Raw genomic sequence first — 16364 nt, forward strand, 5'->3', positions numbered from 1 at the left:
TATTGTAGTGTTACCTTGCGTCGTAAAAAAATATGCAAAACAGTACATGCCTTAACTGTGTAAAACAGTACAAGCTTTTTGTTGAAGAATATGTACAGCCAATAGCAACAACTTATCGCTGGCCGAGAAATGCAAGTCAAGACTGACATCCTTAAAAAATTATCAACGTAACTTGTCACTTGCACTTGTCGGTTTCGTGTTCATTACAGGAAAATCCCTTAGTCGTGCTTGATTATTCCAGTAGTGTAAACACCGTGTGTGCCAGACTGTGCTGTGCCGTGCCAAACTATGTTCGTGCGTAAACGGGCCTTTAGTGCGCAGTGTTTAATGGTTTGGCTTCAAGCAAGGCATGGAAGTTCGTGCGCAGCTTGTACAGTCAGGTAGGACGATGACAATATTTGCGTAAAACTGTGGGACAAGACTATAAGCAGGAGGCTGCATGGTTATTACCTAAACTCTCTTCACTATTTTCAGTGAACTGCTTCACATTGAAATGTGTATATTTTCCTTTCAGAGTAAAAGCATGAGTATTCAATCGAAACACTTTTGTGTAAATTCCAAAGTCCCACGTTGTTTACACAATATCACCTGATGTGTGAATGTTTTGCAGCATGGCATCGCCGATTTAGTGCAATTAGACGTACATATTTCACAATGAAAAGTCGATAGTTGTTTTAAGCACTGTGATATGTCTTCCGACAAGGAACAGAAGCGAGCCTTACTTTTAGGCACAAAGGAAGAGAAATCAACTGAGGAATGGACCGGATCAACTTCGTCGTAAGTGTGTTGCTTTCAAAAGAGTGATTATATAACCATTTTTCCTCTGGTTAGTTTGCTTGGAAGTCGGGTTGCGGCGGAAACACAATAGGTCATAGCACACCGTTGCTGTCACACATAGGCCTATTTTGTATAGGCGGGATGAAATGATACAGCTGTGTTGTTGCCTAATAACCGTTATATTAATTGATTATAAACCTAACGCAGTCAAGCATAGAATGGTTTAACTTGTTTTGGATCATTAGTTTTCATGTGATCCGAGATTCGGATCAAGGTTATTCTGTTCCCTATAGTCCCGATAAGTTTGTTGTACTGCATACGTATGCCAAGGAGCGCCACAACCACTAAATCCACGGACAGAAAACTGCCATAAGGTGGCGTAACATAGCTGCATTTAATTCGTTCGTTTGGTTGCAGACCGAATATTTTGGCCGTTTCTGATATTGTATGTCACAATGTACCAATACAAAAAAAACTCCTCTGGTAATAATGTTTATAAATATCAACGTTTCGGTTGCTATGCAGCAGCCCTGATCAGGATGTACTGTTACATTTGTGTAAAACAGCGCGGTCAAATCTCATGGCGCATAAACTAAGAAAAAGTTCAAAGGATGAAGAAGACGAATAATGTACGTTAAATGTAGTAGCGGATGTGAATCCCATTGTTCGTTATACGCGATATTTATGAGGTATTTATACACAGAAACATACACCGTAGAGCAGTGATTCCCAACCTTTTTTTGGTTGCGGGTGATTCCAAACCATGCACTTGGAGGTCAAACAATTTCGACACGTACCGCCTAGTTGAGTGTTACAAAGTAACTTAAGGGATGAAGTAACAAACATTTTGAGATCACTTACGATTTTTTAAATTTGAACTATTTCCGCAATTTACCGAAAGGTGCTCGCGTACCACCTGGAATGCCGTCGCGTACCACTAATGGTACGTGTACCACCGGTTGGGAAACACTGCCGTAGAGGTTCTCAACCTTGCTTGGTGAGCCCCATTGCATGTAGTCAAAGCGTAGTCACAGAACCCCTTAGATTTCTTTAAACATCTGCTTCCCTGACATACAACTAAAGGGTGTCACGCCACAATTCGTTTTTGTTTGTCATATATAACAAGACTGTAATGTGTTTTTGACAACTGAGAATTATTAATATCGTAACATGCGACCACTTTACAACAATCATCAGTATCGACCAAGCCCAAAAAAAACTTTTTGACAAACTCTCGATGCAAAATTTTTCTCTGAGAACTTTGAACAAATAAAATAAGAACTTTAAACAAATAAAAAAGCAGTTTGATTCTGCATGTAGATCGTGTTATTCTGCACAACCAATGAAAATGCCTCGTAAACGGAAACGTTGACAGTCCGCAAGCAATAGTAAGCTTTTGTTAGATTTGTCCATAAAGGTAAAGCTAGCTGTGTAAACCAACATCGACAAACGTTCCTGCGTAGTAACAATGACACAAAGATTTTCTTGTGTAAATAATAAATCGCGACGTTAAGAAAGGGTCTACCTCGCTTGTTCCGGATATTGCTAATTACATAAAGTTTTCACGATTTACACCCAAAAATACATATTTGTTTAACGAACTCCAACGTTTTTTGCTTACGTTCCGCACGTTCGAGTCAATATCAGTTGAATAGCCTCTGGCCGCAATTACACAACGTCACCGTTGCACCACAAAACCGCCCAAAGGTAATTTAATAACAAGTTTATAGACTGCGGCAATTCTTCTGAACATGACCCACTCATTACAACATTAAAACAATTTAAAATTCGTTTTCTGATCTACCTTAAATTGGTGCTTCTGTTACTGCCATTGGCACAATGCAATTCTCAATACAACTGACCGTTTGCCAAAAAAAATTAAATAGAGTTTTTTAACAAACCTTTCGCCTGTCAACACTTTATCAGGGTTGTTAAAACAATCAAACATTCACCGAACACCCAAGGACAAGAAAGGAAAAAGGAAATGCTAACACCGCTTGTGAAGTCACGTGATGTGTCAAAACGCGAGACGAGAACCAGGTTGTTGTAAACCGTGGGAAAATACGCACACTAATGTTTCAAGAAAGACATATTTGTTGTTGTCCAACTCTTTCACCAGAATTTAAGTCTTGACAAAAACCACTCCTTCAAGAGCGACAGTATGCTTGGTCAACGCCGAAACGTTGGTTAAATTAACTCTGCGTAATTATTACCAAAATGTCAGTTATACTGAGAATTGTACTAACTTTAACCAAAAAATACTTATTTTTTCTACACAGTCTCTTATGGGTGATTTACCGATGGGAAAATACCAATCTGTTTATAGTGTTTCAAAACCAATGATTCATCGCTTTAAAAAGTTGGTGGTAATTTGACAATCCAGATAGTTTGCCTTATGTTTGATACGGCGCCCCTCTATTGTGCGGTTTCAGCTGTGCGAGTTACAGTTTTAATATAATTGGTTGTGGCTTCAATGTCATTGAGTTAAATTTCGACATTCCTTAACTTTTGTGCGTCGCGACGTTCTGCTTTTGTGTCGTTCTAAATTTCCAGGGCGTCCAGTAACAATTTAAACAAAGATAATGGATCTTTATAGACAAAATGGAGGCAAACAACAATTTAAGTCAGTCACCGTGACGAAATACTTTTAACATTAGAACAAATCAGGGAGTCGAAAGTGCCATGATTATTTTCATAGCACATTGCACGCGAAAAAGTATGAGAACCACTGCATGGTTTAATCGAATCTTTCAGGGGTGCTTGGCTTTAAAATTAATTTTTTGTGAGTTTGATGTGAAAAAAGAGCATTTCTGGATTATGCGTCAACTTTTTTCAGAAAACTATTGGAAAATACTATCGAAAACCCTATTTCAAAACCTGCGTTAGCTTGGTATTAAGGTCGATTATAAACTCGTCTTTTATGCCCTTTGCCTTATAATGGCTTGGACCGCAAAGTACCTCTACAAAGTGCGGTTTTAATAACGCGCTTACTTAATTGATGATCGACGTCACACAAAGCACCAACCCTTTCCGTAAAAACCACATCGTTCCCCGACTGTTTGCAGGAGAACTTGAACTGGGGCTAAAAGTTCGGTGAACGCAAAAATTGTTTGCCGGCTTTGAGGTTTTACGTACTTGAAGTCGGGCGTACGCTACAGGTAAAGCTTCCCTTTAATGGTAACTGTGGTTTTTAAACGATAATCTTTGTATTTAAACCGATCAGCAGTTCTCATAGTGGGCTCCGCGGTCCCTTAAGGCTCCGCAAAGCAATTTTGTCGGAACCGCCGGAAGGACGACTCAAAAATGCAAATCCAACCCACAATGTGCTAAAATAAAATAAAATAAAAACAGAAAGTGACGATTTTTTTAGATCTAGTGTCGCTTTTAGATCCCTCAAGAACACACACGCGCCAACAGTTTGAATTGGTCTTCGTTGTGCTATAGGTAATTTAGTTGCTTCATAGGAAAACTTGTGGCAAAACTTACAACCCCCTGAAATTTTACGATATCAAAATATGCTTTTCAGAGTGAAATTTATAGTGCACTATGGTGCTTCCATTTAAAAGAATTCAACAATTTTGAAGCACTTCTTGGGATGGCCCGGACCTCAACCTACACCCACGTAATTTGCATACAGATCAAAATTCGTAATCGACTCGCTTAAAAAACTCCCGGATTTCGCGTGACATGATAAAGCACTCAATACAAATTCGATGACTATCGAAGTCAATCCGTGTACTAATGTGTCACGGTCACGTTTCCTTTCGTCCTTTCATTTTATAAATAGCCCAGTCCAATCTCAGGAATTAGGTGAAATCGGTTTTACAAATTAGGAAATCTGGCGGCCAGTGACGCATCATTTCGTACATCAGTATATGGCGATCTATACGTCGATGCATAGGAAAATTATAAGAATCGGATAAATGAGGGGAAATAAATGAAAGACCGACCAGTTGGAATAGGAAATCCAGCTAGAGGGAAACCAGCAAAAATTAACCAAAACACTTTAAACTTTAACATCGACCAAACACAACACTAAACAACTTAAGTAAGAATTTCGTATCTCAACGTTTTACTTTACAGTGAGCTTAACCCACAGTAGTTTTTTTATGGCAACAGAAAAACCTCCTAAAGTTACTTATATATTTAAATGTTTTATGTATAGATTAATTATGTCACCATTAACACTTCATCTTGTCAAAAGTATGGTCAGAATCGTTAAACATTAAACTAAACATTGATGATACATTTAATCATTAGGTTCACTGGTATCGTAAGCAAAGCATGTAAGTTTAATCTAGCCCGGTTACGAAGCAAACCCAATAACATTAATACGATAGCCGAGATCGACAAGTAAAACCTTTCGCGGTGGGCGATTCTCTCTTCAGCATAATAAACTTTTACCTCTCATAAACACCATAGGAGCACTGTTTATGCGGACACTCTTGTTCTTAGTATTCATTTAGAAATTGAGAGTGCAAGCTAGAACCCTATGGCCAACAACTTTGGCTTGTCAAAATTGTAAGGTCAACCCCAGCAAAGTTACGATACCAAGCAGTGACGTGCGGGCGTAGAACGGAAAGAGGCACTAATCTGTAACAACAGCTACCCCAAATTACCACCATCCGTTAGGGTTGTTGACAAACTTAACGAATCCTAGCGCACCAACACTTGGAAGTAGTTCTATTGTTTTAACGAAACCACTGCCGTGTTGTTGCTTGTGTTCCATTAGCGATCACTATTACCGGTTTAGCTTGTGTACTTGTTTTTCCATCAAATTCACCGATTGGAAAGTGAGTTGATATTGGCTGTGGTTATTTGGAATGCGTGTTGTATTTAGGGTTTGTTTGCTGGAAAACTTATCCGATCAACTTTGTTTACATCCCTCCTCGACTGTAGAGCACGGAGTTTTCGAAATGCCTGGAAACCGGTTTGGCGATTTTAAAACTTTCTGAGCACATTTCGAAATCGATTAAGAAACGGAATGTTTGATTAAATTTTCAGAAAGGTCGAACAACTTTTTTTAGTCAATAATCCGTTTTCGCGATTTATATGAATTTCCATGAGGTCATCCAAAGTTTTCTTATCTTTGCCTAAAGTGAAATGAGTAACACTGTCTAAATGTACAAGCACTGTTATTTATTACGCACTATTAGTCACTTTAAAGCAATGATATTTCCCGGTGCAAGTTGCATATTTTTGCATTATTAATTCTTTTTTATGAATACGTTCTTATCATACATTTCAACTTAGATTACAAAATTACCGGGACCTGTAAAGTTTGTTTAAAACTTTGCCGGTACACAAGTGCAGGTTGAGAAACACTACTTTAAAGCAAACTTTGAGACTTGTCCAAAGACAATTCTGATTTTAAAAGTCCCCAGGGTAATCTACGTAGGTATGACAGTGTGTAGACATTCAAGTAACTACAATGTGAAATAAAACATGTGAATACAAAAAACTAAAATGCTCGTGTTTTAAATTGTTGACTATCTTTTCCTGTACAGTCACGAAAACCCTAAACTTGAAAAATAACAAACTATGTGAACAAAAGTGCCATCTAAGCGAAAGAGCAAAGCATGACAATCGAGCTACAGACAGGCAACTTTGACGAACCAATCGGTGCAGCTTGTGACTACACACGGCTGGGTTGGCCTACTGGCCAGACGAATCTATTCCACGTTATTGTGACTTTGCAATCATTTTTAATCCTGTTTGGTACTAAACTACGTATTAGCTTCCGGGAAAAAGCAGCGATGAAACTATGGTCAGTCAAATGGTACTGAATCCAATATAGTCCGAAAGATTTAAAAGGCGCCGTTTATTTCGCAAAAATAACAATAATAAGTGCGACATAGACAGAACATGAATCGGCACAATTAGAACATGAATATTCCTAAGAATTCCAGACTACAAGATATGTACAATAAAGCAAACGTCATCTGCACTCGAAAAACTGAGCCTAGTAGCATAATGAACCCGGCCTTTTTCGTGCGTTCGCCGCCTGGGATTAGGATATATAACGGAGGTCCTGCGATTGGTGGCTCACCTTGCGATTTGCCAAAGTTCGCTGGAAGTAGAATAGAATTGGTAGCAAAGAAAATGGCGCCTGATCGCGATGCCGAGGATATGGAGATGGAGGTTGTTGCATCCACTAATCAGCAGTGAGTTCAAATATCGTGTTTTCTTTCTTGGGAATAGGTCTTGGTCATGTTGGTTACTTGCGCGCTGGTAGGGAGTGCAACCAATACATAAATTGTTGCTTGTGTTGCATTTTGGTCTGATACTGTTCTCATAGAATACCTCTTTTTTTATAACACGCAAGTACTCATGTCTTCGTCTTGTTGTTCACGACCTAAAGCACGTTTAACAAAGACCGAGTATATTTGATGATTTAAATGGTTAGCTTGTGCTGTTGCTGATATTGTGTGAACTAACAGCCATGCCCAGTGCAGCAGCGTAGTTGTGATAAGCTTTACGTCCCAAAAGTGACTCCCCCGCCATAACTGAAGCCATTATGCAATCATTTAACGTGGAAAAAATCGTGTAGTTCACTAGGTCGTTCTAACCCGCTCCATTTGATCAGTTCACGAGCATTTTTAATGCTGCACAAAATATGTTACAACAATAAAGACAACACTTTTGACAGGAACATTGACGTCACCTCGCGTTATGTCATCAATCGGCCCGCTCAGACCCAAGCGGAGTTTCAAGATAAGTTTTCTGGGTCTGAGGTGGATGCCCCGGGCCCCACGATGGGCGAGAGAGCGCGAAAATGCAAAGAGGAATGCAGTTGCGGTCTTGTGGGCCGGATCCTCCTCAGCCTGTTTCCTATTGTCACTTGGATCAGAAAGTATGACCTTAAAGGGTGGTTGGCTGGCGACATTGTGGCAGGGGTAACCGTCGGAGTGGTTCATATTCCACAAAGTGAGTGTTTGAATAATTTTATTTTTACGAATGATTTAGGACTAATTGTTGTTGAGGGTAACTGTATGAACGTCTGAAAATACGTGCCTGGAAAGCAATATGTCTTGACCTTCTATGAGAGCTTCAGTTAAACAGTTTGCGATTTCACTTCGGTCGTCCTAGCGTTTTCAACTAAAGCAAACTCTTTGGTTTATACAAAAATAAAAAATAGATCCCAGTAAAATACCAAATTTTTGGAGGTTTTCCGCATTAGCATTTCTTTGAAAAGCGGTTTCTTTGAAAAAAGGTTTTTGCTAATCGGCAGCAACCTGTTAGCAATCAGTATGTGGAGACTTTTATTGCGGTCATAGACAAACAAATCAATTTAACGGCCGAATAAACTTTGGAAACCTATGCTTACCTCTCTGTTAATGAGTTCCAATGCAGGTAATAAAAACTGCTGGTCATGTAATTATGCCTAGCAACGTATTTGCAACGTTTCATACGGCGGTTGATTTTGTCAACGTCACCATTTAGCGAGAATACGGACATTAAACAAAACCATACCTCCCAATTTCTTGTTTTTTAAACCTCCAAGATATCCAAAATCGTTTGGCGATGGTTACTCTAACAATGAAATATAGGCATTCATTCATGTCAAATCTTGGTCTGGGCAATTTACCTACCGTCTAGCTTATTTTACATTTAAAATGCACCGCAAAACGAGATAGAAGAGCCTTTTAAACCAGGTCCCATTATCTCAAACTATCCGCATTCCACCTTTAGATTTTATTTTTGAATAAGGAACTGGCGGTCCCCATGAGGCGAAATATATTTTTCCTATATTATTTGTTCAGGTTACTGAGCAAAACTGTAAAAAAACTTTGCTTGGAGTTACGTTTTTACGTTGCTTCTGTTTTTGCGCTCTGCAGAAACCGATGATGCCTCACAAAATATTTAGAGCTGTCTGCCTAATTTATTCTTACAGTTCAACTCAGTAACTACAGATACGGTTATCAATCGGCAGCCTGCCGGGGAAGTTTGGTTCCCTGTATAGTTTGTATTATTTTTCATCTACTTTATTCAGGTATGGCATTTTCCCTATTGGCCGGCCTGCCCCCTGTGTTCGGCCTCTACACCTCATTCTACACGGTTCTATTGTACACTTTGATGGGTACGTCACGTCATATCTCGGTTGGGACCTTCGCGGTCACAAGTCTTCTTACGCAGACGGTGGTGACACGCTTTACGTCAGATCTTCAACTCCCCGAAATAAACAACACAATGGGGAACACGACCATTGTACGTTGTTTACAGTATGATTACATATAGTGTTTTTAATAGAAAAAAACTCGTAACATAATGGTAATTTTTTGAAGTCAAGTGGTTACACTGCTTCAATAGTCGCGTTGTTTAAGTTTATGACTTCTTTTCAAACCTTGGCTTTGAATTTTTTGATTGATGTGTATTTTGTTCTGATTAATAGATTCGCATAAAACCACTGAGAAAAGCCATGGTCATGATGCTGGTATATGCCAAAGTCCACATGCCCCATTAACTTGAATCCAAACTCCAATTTACATTCCAAACACTCTTCACTCTGCCTTCTCCACTAATTTAATCTGTAGTCGAACGTTGTCCAGTTAAAAGGGTAATGATGAAACTTTGCAGGCCCCTACAGCTTTTTCCGATGTTGATGCCCAGAAAGTCGCCGTTGCAGGAGCACTTATGCTGTTGATGGGCATCTTCCAGGTTAGTCGGTCGATTAGAACGTAATCTGGAAGGGCTCCCCATTATGCTGTCAAAGTTAGTTGATCGTTAATGGAGGTGGGAATGACGCAGCAAATATAACCGCATGTGCGCGTTAATCAAACCGAGGCTACTTCACATGTAGACTTGTTCTGTTCTTGACCTTTAGTCTCACGATAATTTATGATTTTTCTACCATGAATGGTGCAAAGTACGACCCAGCGGGCTAAATCCGGCCTTGGGATCTTTCAATCTGGCCTGCCAAACTTTGTTTACAAATGGTGGTGCTTAAGAACACTTTTTGGAACATTACTTCCAATTTTTAAACAAATCCGCAAATAAAGGATCCTAATTGTAAATTGTTTTAAACTGCGTTTTCTGGGATAAAATGCTGAAATTGGGCCAATTTAATTTATCACCATATCGCACACAGGTTTTTCATATTTCAAAGATTTGTGCATAATTTTGAGCGCTGTGTCTCAGCAAATGCAAATGCCCCTAATTTAAAAACCATTCAGTAGTTTGCCTACTTTTTTCGTATATGTGTGCCTCCAAAATCGGACAAAATTGACTAAAATAGTCATAGTTTCACTCAATCTCGGCAAAAACAGTATTTTATTTTGGTACCTAATGTAACTTCAATTTTTCATTGTTTAACTTTGCTTTATATTTGTGATAGTTGGCGTTCGGCATTCTTAGACTGGGTTTCATCACCACTTATCTCTCCGAACCGCTTATCAAAGCTTTCACCACCGGCGCCGCGATGCACGTTGTAACGTCACAAACGCCTTCGATTTTAGGAATTTCGGTGCAATCGTTTTCAGGGATTGCGGCGTTTTTTCGGGTAAGGATTATGTGGGTTTGCATTCATGGACATTTTATATTATTTAATCACATTTTGTATAATGTACATCATAATGTTTTTGGCAATAACCTATGGTTTGGGTTGGTTTTTCTGTGTGCTGCGAATACGTTTAACAAATAAGTTTAATTAGAAATAGCCAGTAATAGTGTAAACATATAATTAAAATTTATTACTTCTTGAGTATTTGTCTGTTCATGACGTACCAATTTGTGTCAAAAAAGTATTTTTTATTTATGATATTGACAAAAAACTGGTGTTTATTGGAGTAAAACAAGTCGGTTGTGATTGGAATCGAATTTGAAAATTTTTTAATGCATATTTTTTTATTTAACTGCAGAATTGGATTGAAATCTTTAGCAACCTTCCGAACACTCATGTCCCAACTCTGATTATTTCAATAGTTTGTATCATCGTCCTCGTGATTGGCCGAGAAATCAACTTAAGATTCAAGTAAGATTTGGCGAAACCAAAATGTAGTCGATTTACTGTTGACGTTGATCAAAAATGTGAAACTTTATGATAAACCATTTTTTTGCCATGTTTGGTTTTCGATCATTTAACTCTCAGAGGTAGAGCGACCAAAATACCAGTAAACATTTTTTTTACGTTTTAAATTTCTCTAAATATTATAATTTTAGTCCTTTAGTTTTCAAACAAATTAATCTTCTACACAAAAAACTATTTTATTCTTCAGGGAAAAGATGAAATTTCCGCTTCCCACGGAAGTAATAGTGGTTGCTATAGCGATACTTGCGTCGCATTTCGGAATGTTCCAGGAGAGATTTGGTGTTGTTGTTGTTGACAATATTCCTACAGGGTAAGTGAAAAATCCGGCGATTTCAAAGTAAACCAATTTTTCTAAACTTTATACAATGCACTTTTACCGTTAACACACACATCTGCGACGGGGTTCGAACCGCTCACCTGATAACTTATGGCTTTATAAAGTAGTATTTATCTCATACTAATACAATGCATTGTAGGTTGCCGGCGCCACAGGTTCCCGATATGAGTATTTTGCCAAACATTATTGGTGACGCTTTCGCCATTGCTATAGTTGGTTTTGCCATCAGCGTTTCGCTCGCCAAAATGTATGCACAGAAGTACGGATACGGCATAGACTCAAACCAGGTAAAATTTAAATTTGAGTACTTTACACAAAATATGCAAAAAAAGGTGGAAAATATCAATTGCGCAAATTATATTCAAATACATGCAAGGAATTTTTTTGAGTTTCGGTGACCAATAGTCAACGGGATCAAGTGTTTAATTGAGTTTTAATAATGCGTTTGTTTTTCCTTTAAAATAGTACGGAACTCATAACTTATGTGCATATAAAACGTGTGTATTTTGTGCCTACTTCAACTTGTAAACGTTTTCAGGAGTTGGTTGCATACGGCGTGTCAAATATCATTCCGTCATTTTTTCTTTGCTTTCCAAACGCTGCAGCTTTGGCCAGATGTGAAATTCAAGATAACACCGGCGGTAAAACGCAGGTACGCCTATAGTTTTACTTTATCCACACAACGAAAAGACATGACATTCGCAACAAAATTAACAATATAACTGCAATGTGTTGGATTTTTCAGGTAGCACTATAATTGATGAAGCTTGTTATGCTACGGTTAATCAGTCCTTAAAAATTTAGAGGGCAATAATAATGTTAAATATAGGACTTAGTAACCTGCTTTCTGTCCTTTGGGCAGATAAAGTTTTGGGTTTTAGATTTTTACAACACATTATGTCGTTTACAGTTTTTTATTTATTTTTTGTCCACACCGGGGTTTTAACCCTGGATATTCTGGCCACGAAATGTGGTTTTCTTTTTTTTTTCATAAATTTTTTTTTGACCACACCGGGATTTGAACCGTGGATATCCTGGGTTCAAATCCCGATCAGGTTTTTTTCAGGGAATACGGGTCGGGCGCTCGGTCAATGCTGTCAACCGTTTTTTTTTATTTTTTTTTACCACACCGGGATTTGAACTTAGCATATCCTGGGCACGAATCCCGATCAGGTTTTCTTCTTGGTATATGGGTCGGGCGCTTGACCAATGCTGCCAATCACCCGCCTTCTTCTTGGTTTTTGATATACGGGTTTTCCCACTCCTGGGTAAAGGCGTCACCTTGCGGTTAATTTATTGTAACACAAAACCATGTAACATGTGTTAATCATAGACGTGCACTGACCTGTTTTCAAGATATTGTATTTCAATGATAGAACTCGCTATTCTTCAGGTTGTCGGCATAATATCGGTTGTAATTGTTTTGATTACAATCCTTGTGCTTGGACCGATATTCGAACCCCTTCCACGTTCTGTGCTCGGTTGCATCATTGTTGTCGGTTTGTTCGGAATCTTGCAGCAAGTCACAATGATCAAGCCACTATACAAAATGTCCAGAGTCGACTGTGTAAGCAATGTTAATATATTAAAAACGACTTTCAAGTATATGTGATATTTAGTTTTCGTTCGTCTGCTTGACTATGATTTTCAGCTAATCTTGTGGAAAATTGTGTCTAAATCATCAATTATAATCTAATATTTGTGTATCATAACGGATTACTTTGGACCATAATGAGATTTGGAATTTTGCATAAAACTTCATCAATTAACATTAAAGCTACAACAAAAATTATGGGAAAATATGTTTTCTGGGTTAAAATCTATTGACTTTCGTGTGAAACAAACATATTTCGCGAAAAGCATCTTCAGTGTCTGTAAAAACAACGTAAAAAAGAGAAAAAAGTGTTTCCCCATAATTTCGTCAAAAGCAAAGGGTGGAATTCGTTGCAACTATGGGTCGGGAATGGGGAATGATTCCCGGAATCGGTTACTAACAACGAAAATGAATTAGAACTTTACGCTTTTACTACAGGCAGTATGGGTTGTCACCCTGCTCGCAGTTCTTCTATTTGGAGTAGACATCGGTCTCCTCATAGGGGTCGTCTTCTCCATGATAACAGTGATCCTGCGAACCCAACATCCGAGGTGTGAAGTCATGGGGAGTGTGAGTGGCACCGATATCTACAGAAACTGCAAGAGCTGCGTCTCGGTCAGTCCCGTGTCTGTTTTATTGTAACAAACTGTCTTCTGTACCCATTTATATGGTGCATTGCTTGTTTTGGCGCCATTTTTTAAGCAAACGGGATATAGGTCGTATGTTCTTTGACCGGGATTCGTTCCCAGGGCACTCATGACCCGAATTGCACAGTGTGGCCAAAAATGAATTTAACGCTCTTATTCAGACATTAATGTTGAATAAGAGTTGGACGGTTTTATTTTGAAAAAGCAGTGATTTACACATTTTTTTTAATATTACGAACTTGGATCAAAGCATATTACGAAGCTGACAAATATTACGAACTCGAAACAAAAAGAAACCTTTCTGTCGTTTACTTGTTTGTTGCTTTTTCAAATTATAGACAACAATGTATTCGCCGAGATGTTACAATAAATTGTTGTATTTTCAGGCAAGTCCGTACCCTGGCATTGTGATATTCAAGTTCCATTCCGTTCTGTATTACGCCAACCGGGATTTCTTCAAAGCGAATCTGTTTCAAGCTACTGGTGTGGACCCAGGTAAGAATCTAATTCCGACCTGCGTCCGATAAAATTGCGAAAACCATTTTTGCGCAGTCCATTAAAATCAACACGTATCTCTTGACCAGTAGTGTTTTGATACTAAGTTTTTGAAATGTAACAATATGTTGCCAATATTTTTGAAACGACTTGGCATTCTATTGGACAGATATGGTGATGAACGAAATTAAAAAAGAAAAAGAGCGCCGTGCGGCAGAGGAAAAGAAAAGAAATTCTCAGAGCAGCTCATGCTTCTCGAAAAGGTTGGAAAAATTTGATTTCCATAATCTTTCTTCTTGCCATTTAAACAATTAGCAAACAATCAAACCAATCCCACGAATAAACAATAAAGAATTGTCGCACTGATACAACATCAAACAACTGCTTTTTCCATCGTATAGTTCAGTATTTTGAAACATCCTTTTTGCTGCTACCATTGCTGGCAGGCATTGGAACTTTGTTAAATTTGTTCCTCTGGCACCCACATTTACGATGGCAAGACAAAACGTTGTCAACATATATTTTTTTTGAATTTTTAAGATATTTTGTGCCAGGACAGCTTTATCAACACAATTTATTTACAACATTTACATGGATATCAACTTCTTTAAACCACTTTATCGACTTTTTGCAGAAAGCACTCGCGGCAAAGCGCAAACGTAACGATCGAAACAGCGAGCAGCGAGGACTCTTCAGCGTACAAAGACGGAAGATATGTGAGAAGAAAGTGTGACGACGAAAATGCTGAACCTCTCCACTCGATCGTCGTCGACTGTTCGGCGTTCACCTTCATTGATATTGTCGGAATGAAAACCCTTAAGGCGGTTCGTGGCTGTTCTCTTATTCTTTAGAAGTGCTTTTGCAATTAAAATTCTAGGCTATAATTTCACGAATCGAAACGTAAAAACAATAACGGCAAAAAGAAGTAGAGTAAATAATAAAATTAAGGAGTAGATAAATAATAAATAATAGTAAATAATAGATGTAAAAGAACAATTTTTTTAGCATATAGCCTACAGACTTTGTCAAACATAGTATAAAAAATAAGTCCCAGTATATTTGCCAGTGCTAAAATATAAATAGGTAGCATATCATATCTCACAATGAAGTGTATAAATTGTGGATTAATACACTGTGTTGCGAAAATTAAACTCTTTTAATTTAATATCTCAGCCGAGAAGTGCTCTGAATTAGTTGTTCGGTCCAAAGGTTCTGTTCAACTGTAAAATTTTGTAAATATGTTCTGTATTTTCGCAGCTATGTAAAAGTTACAAGGAGATTGGTATTACCGTGCTACTCGCCAACGTTTGCCGTAAGTTTCAAGTACATAGTTGAATTCAAAGCTTTGCTGAATACACAGTTAACTAACATTGCATAACACAAAAGCAAGCAAGCATCGCACTTGCCCTGACGAAGTACTGTAATGGTGTAATAAAAGGAGGGTATTGCAGTCAACAATATTTTCTTCTTTGTGATGTAAATGGGATTATATGTAAAGTTTATATACTTTTTTATATGTATAAAGTTTATATAGTAAAGTATCAAACCGATTGGACGTTTCTCTTGAAATCATCTACTGTTGCAGTTGACGTCAGAAATTCGTTGGACGCCATATCGTATTTTGACATAGCCGGCAGAGACAGCGAGTTCGTCAGTGTTCACGACGCGGCAATATACGCTAAGTTCAAAGAGGACGTGAAAAATGAGGTAAAAACAAAATCGCTGTCATTTTCGCAGGTCTGATATTGACAACAGCACCGAACCTATGTTAGCTGTAATGCAACGCAAACCTTGCTATTTGTCGTTATCAGAAACAACATAACGACTGATGACTTGGGTTTTCTCTAAAATAACTTGTTAACCCTTACTATCTACTAATAGACGCACTTTATTACAGACCAAGACGCCCTGAAGGTGCTTCTTCTTCACTCGCATATATGCATCCTTTCAACCGGCTTAACTTCATGTAGTTTCACTGCTTTTTTGTTACTGTACTTTTTGTATCAATCAGTACCAAATATGTGTTGCTCGTTATTCATAAAGTGCTGTACATTCCGTTGTGGTATTTAATATTTTAATCTCACCGCGTCTAGGTTGATTGCAATGCGTTTTATTCACGCAAGTAGATGCTAGTTGATAAATAATATTTGCCACTGTGTTTATTAATAGACCTATAGAACAGAAGTCAAAAGTAATAATAGAGCCAATAATGTTGAGACCTAAGGACGAAGCTGGGGTCCCATCTTCAGCTCACCACAGAGTAGAAATTAGTGTTGCCGTTATATCAGATCGTCTGCAAACGTAAAAGCCACATCACCACCAGTAAAGTTGTGATATAGAGTCAGAGGCCACATAAGGGGAGGCACAGTCGGTGCCATAAGCGTTTAGCGGTCCTTGAATGTCAAAAAGAGGCCCTTGAATATAACCATGTGCTTTGAAACTGGGACATTTTTTACCGCAAAGACACACAATTTCACGCGATTTTCA

General features: G+C 38.3%; 1 protein-coding gene across 1 annotated transcript; it reads left to right on the top strand.

The window, feature by feature from the left end:
* The first annotated feature begins 617 nt into the window (after positions 1–617).
* On the top strand, positions 618–15930 carry LOC145913277 (prestin-like). Its single transcript, XM_083000875.1, has 17 exons — positions 618–777; positions 7427–7704; positions 8771–8985; positions 9355–9435; positions 10112–10276; positions 10635–10747; positions 10992–11114; positions 11281–11428; positions 11680–11793; positions 12535–12708; positions 13174–13350; positions 13769–13877; positions 14047–14140; positions 14512–14701; positions 15135–15189; positions 15463–15584; positions 15775–15930. Exons 1-17 carry the CDS (start codon positions 689–691, stop codon positions 15787–15789), a joined length of 2262 nt encoding a protein of 753 aa, XP_082857001.1. The 5' UTR covers positions 618–688; the 3' UTR covers positions 15790–15930.
* The last annotated feature ends 434 nt before the right edge of the window (positions 15931–16364 follow it).

The sequence above is a fragment of the Ascidia mentula genome, chromosome 9, assembly GCF_947561715.1.
Source record: "Ascidia mentula chromosome 9, kaAscMent1.1, whole genome shotgun sequence".
NCBI lineage: Eukaryota > Metazoa > Chordata > Ascidiacea > Phlebobranchia > Ascidiidae > Ascidia > Ascidia mentula.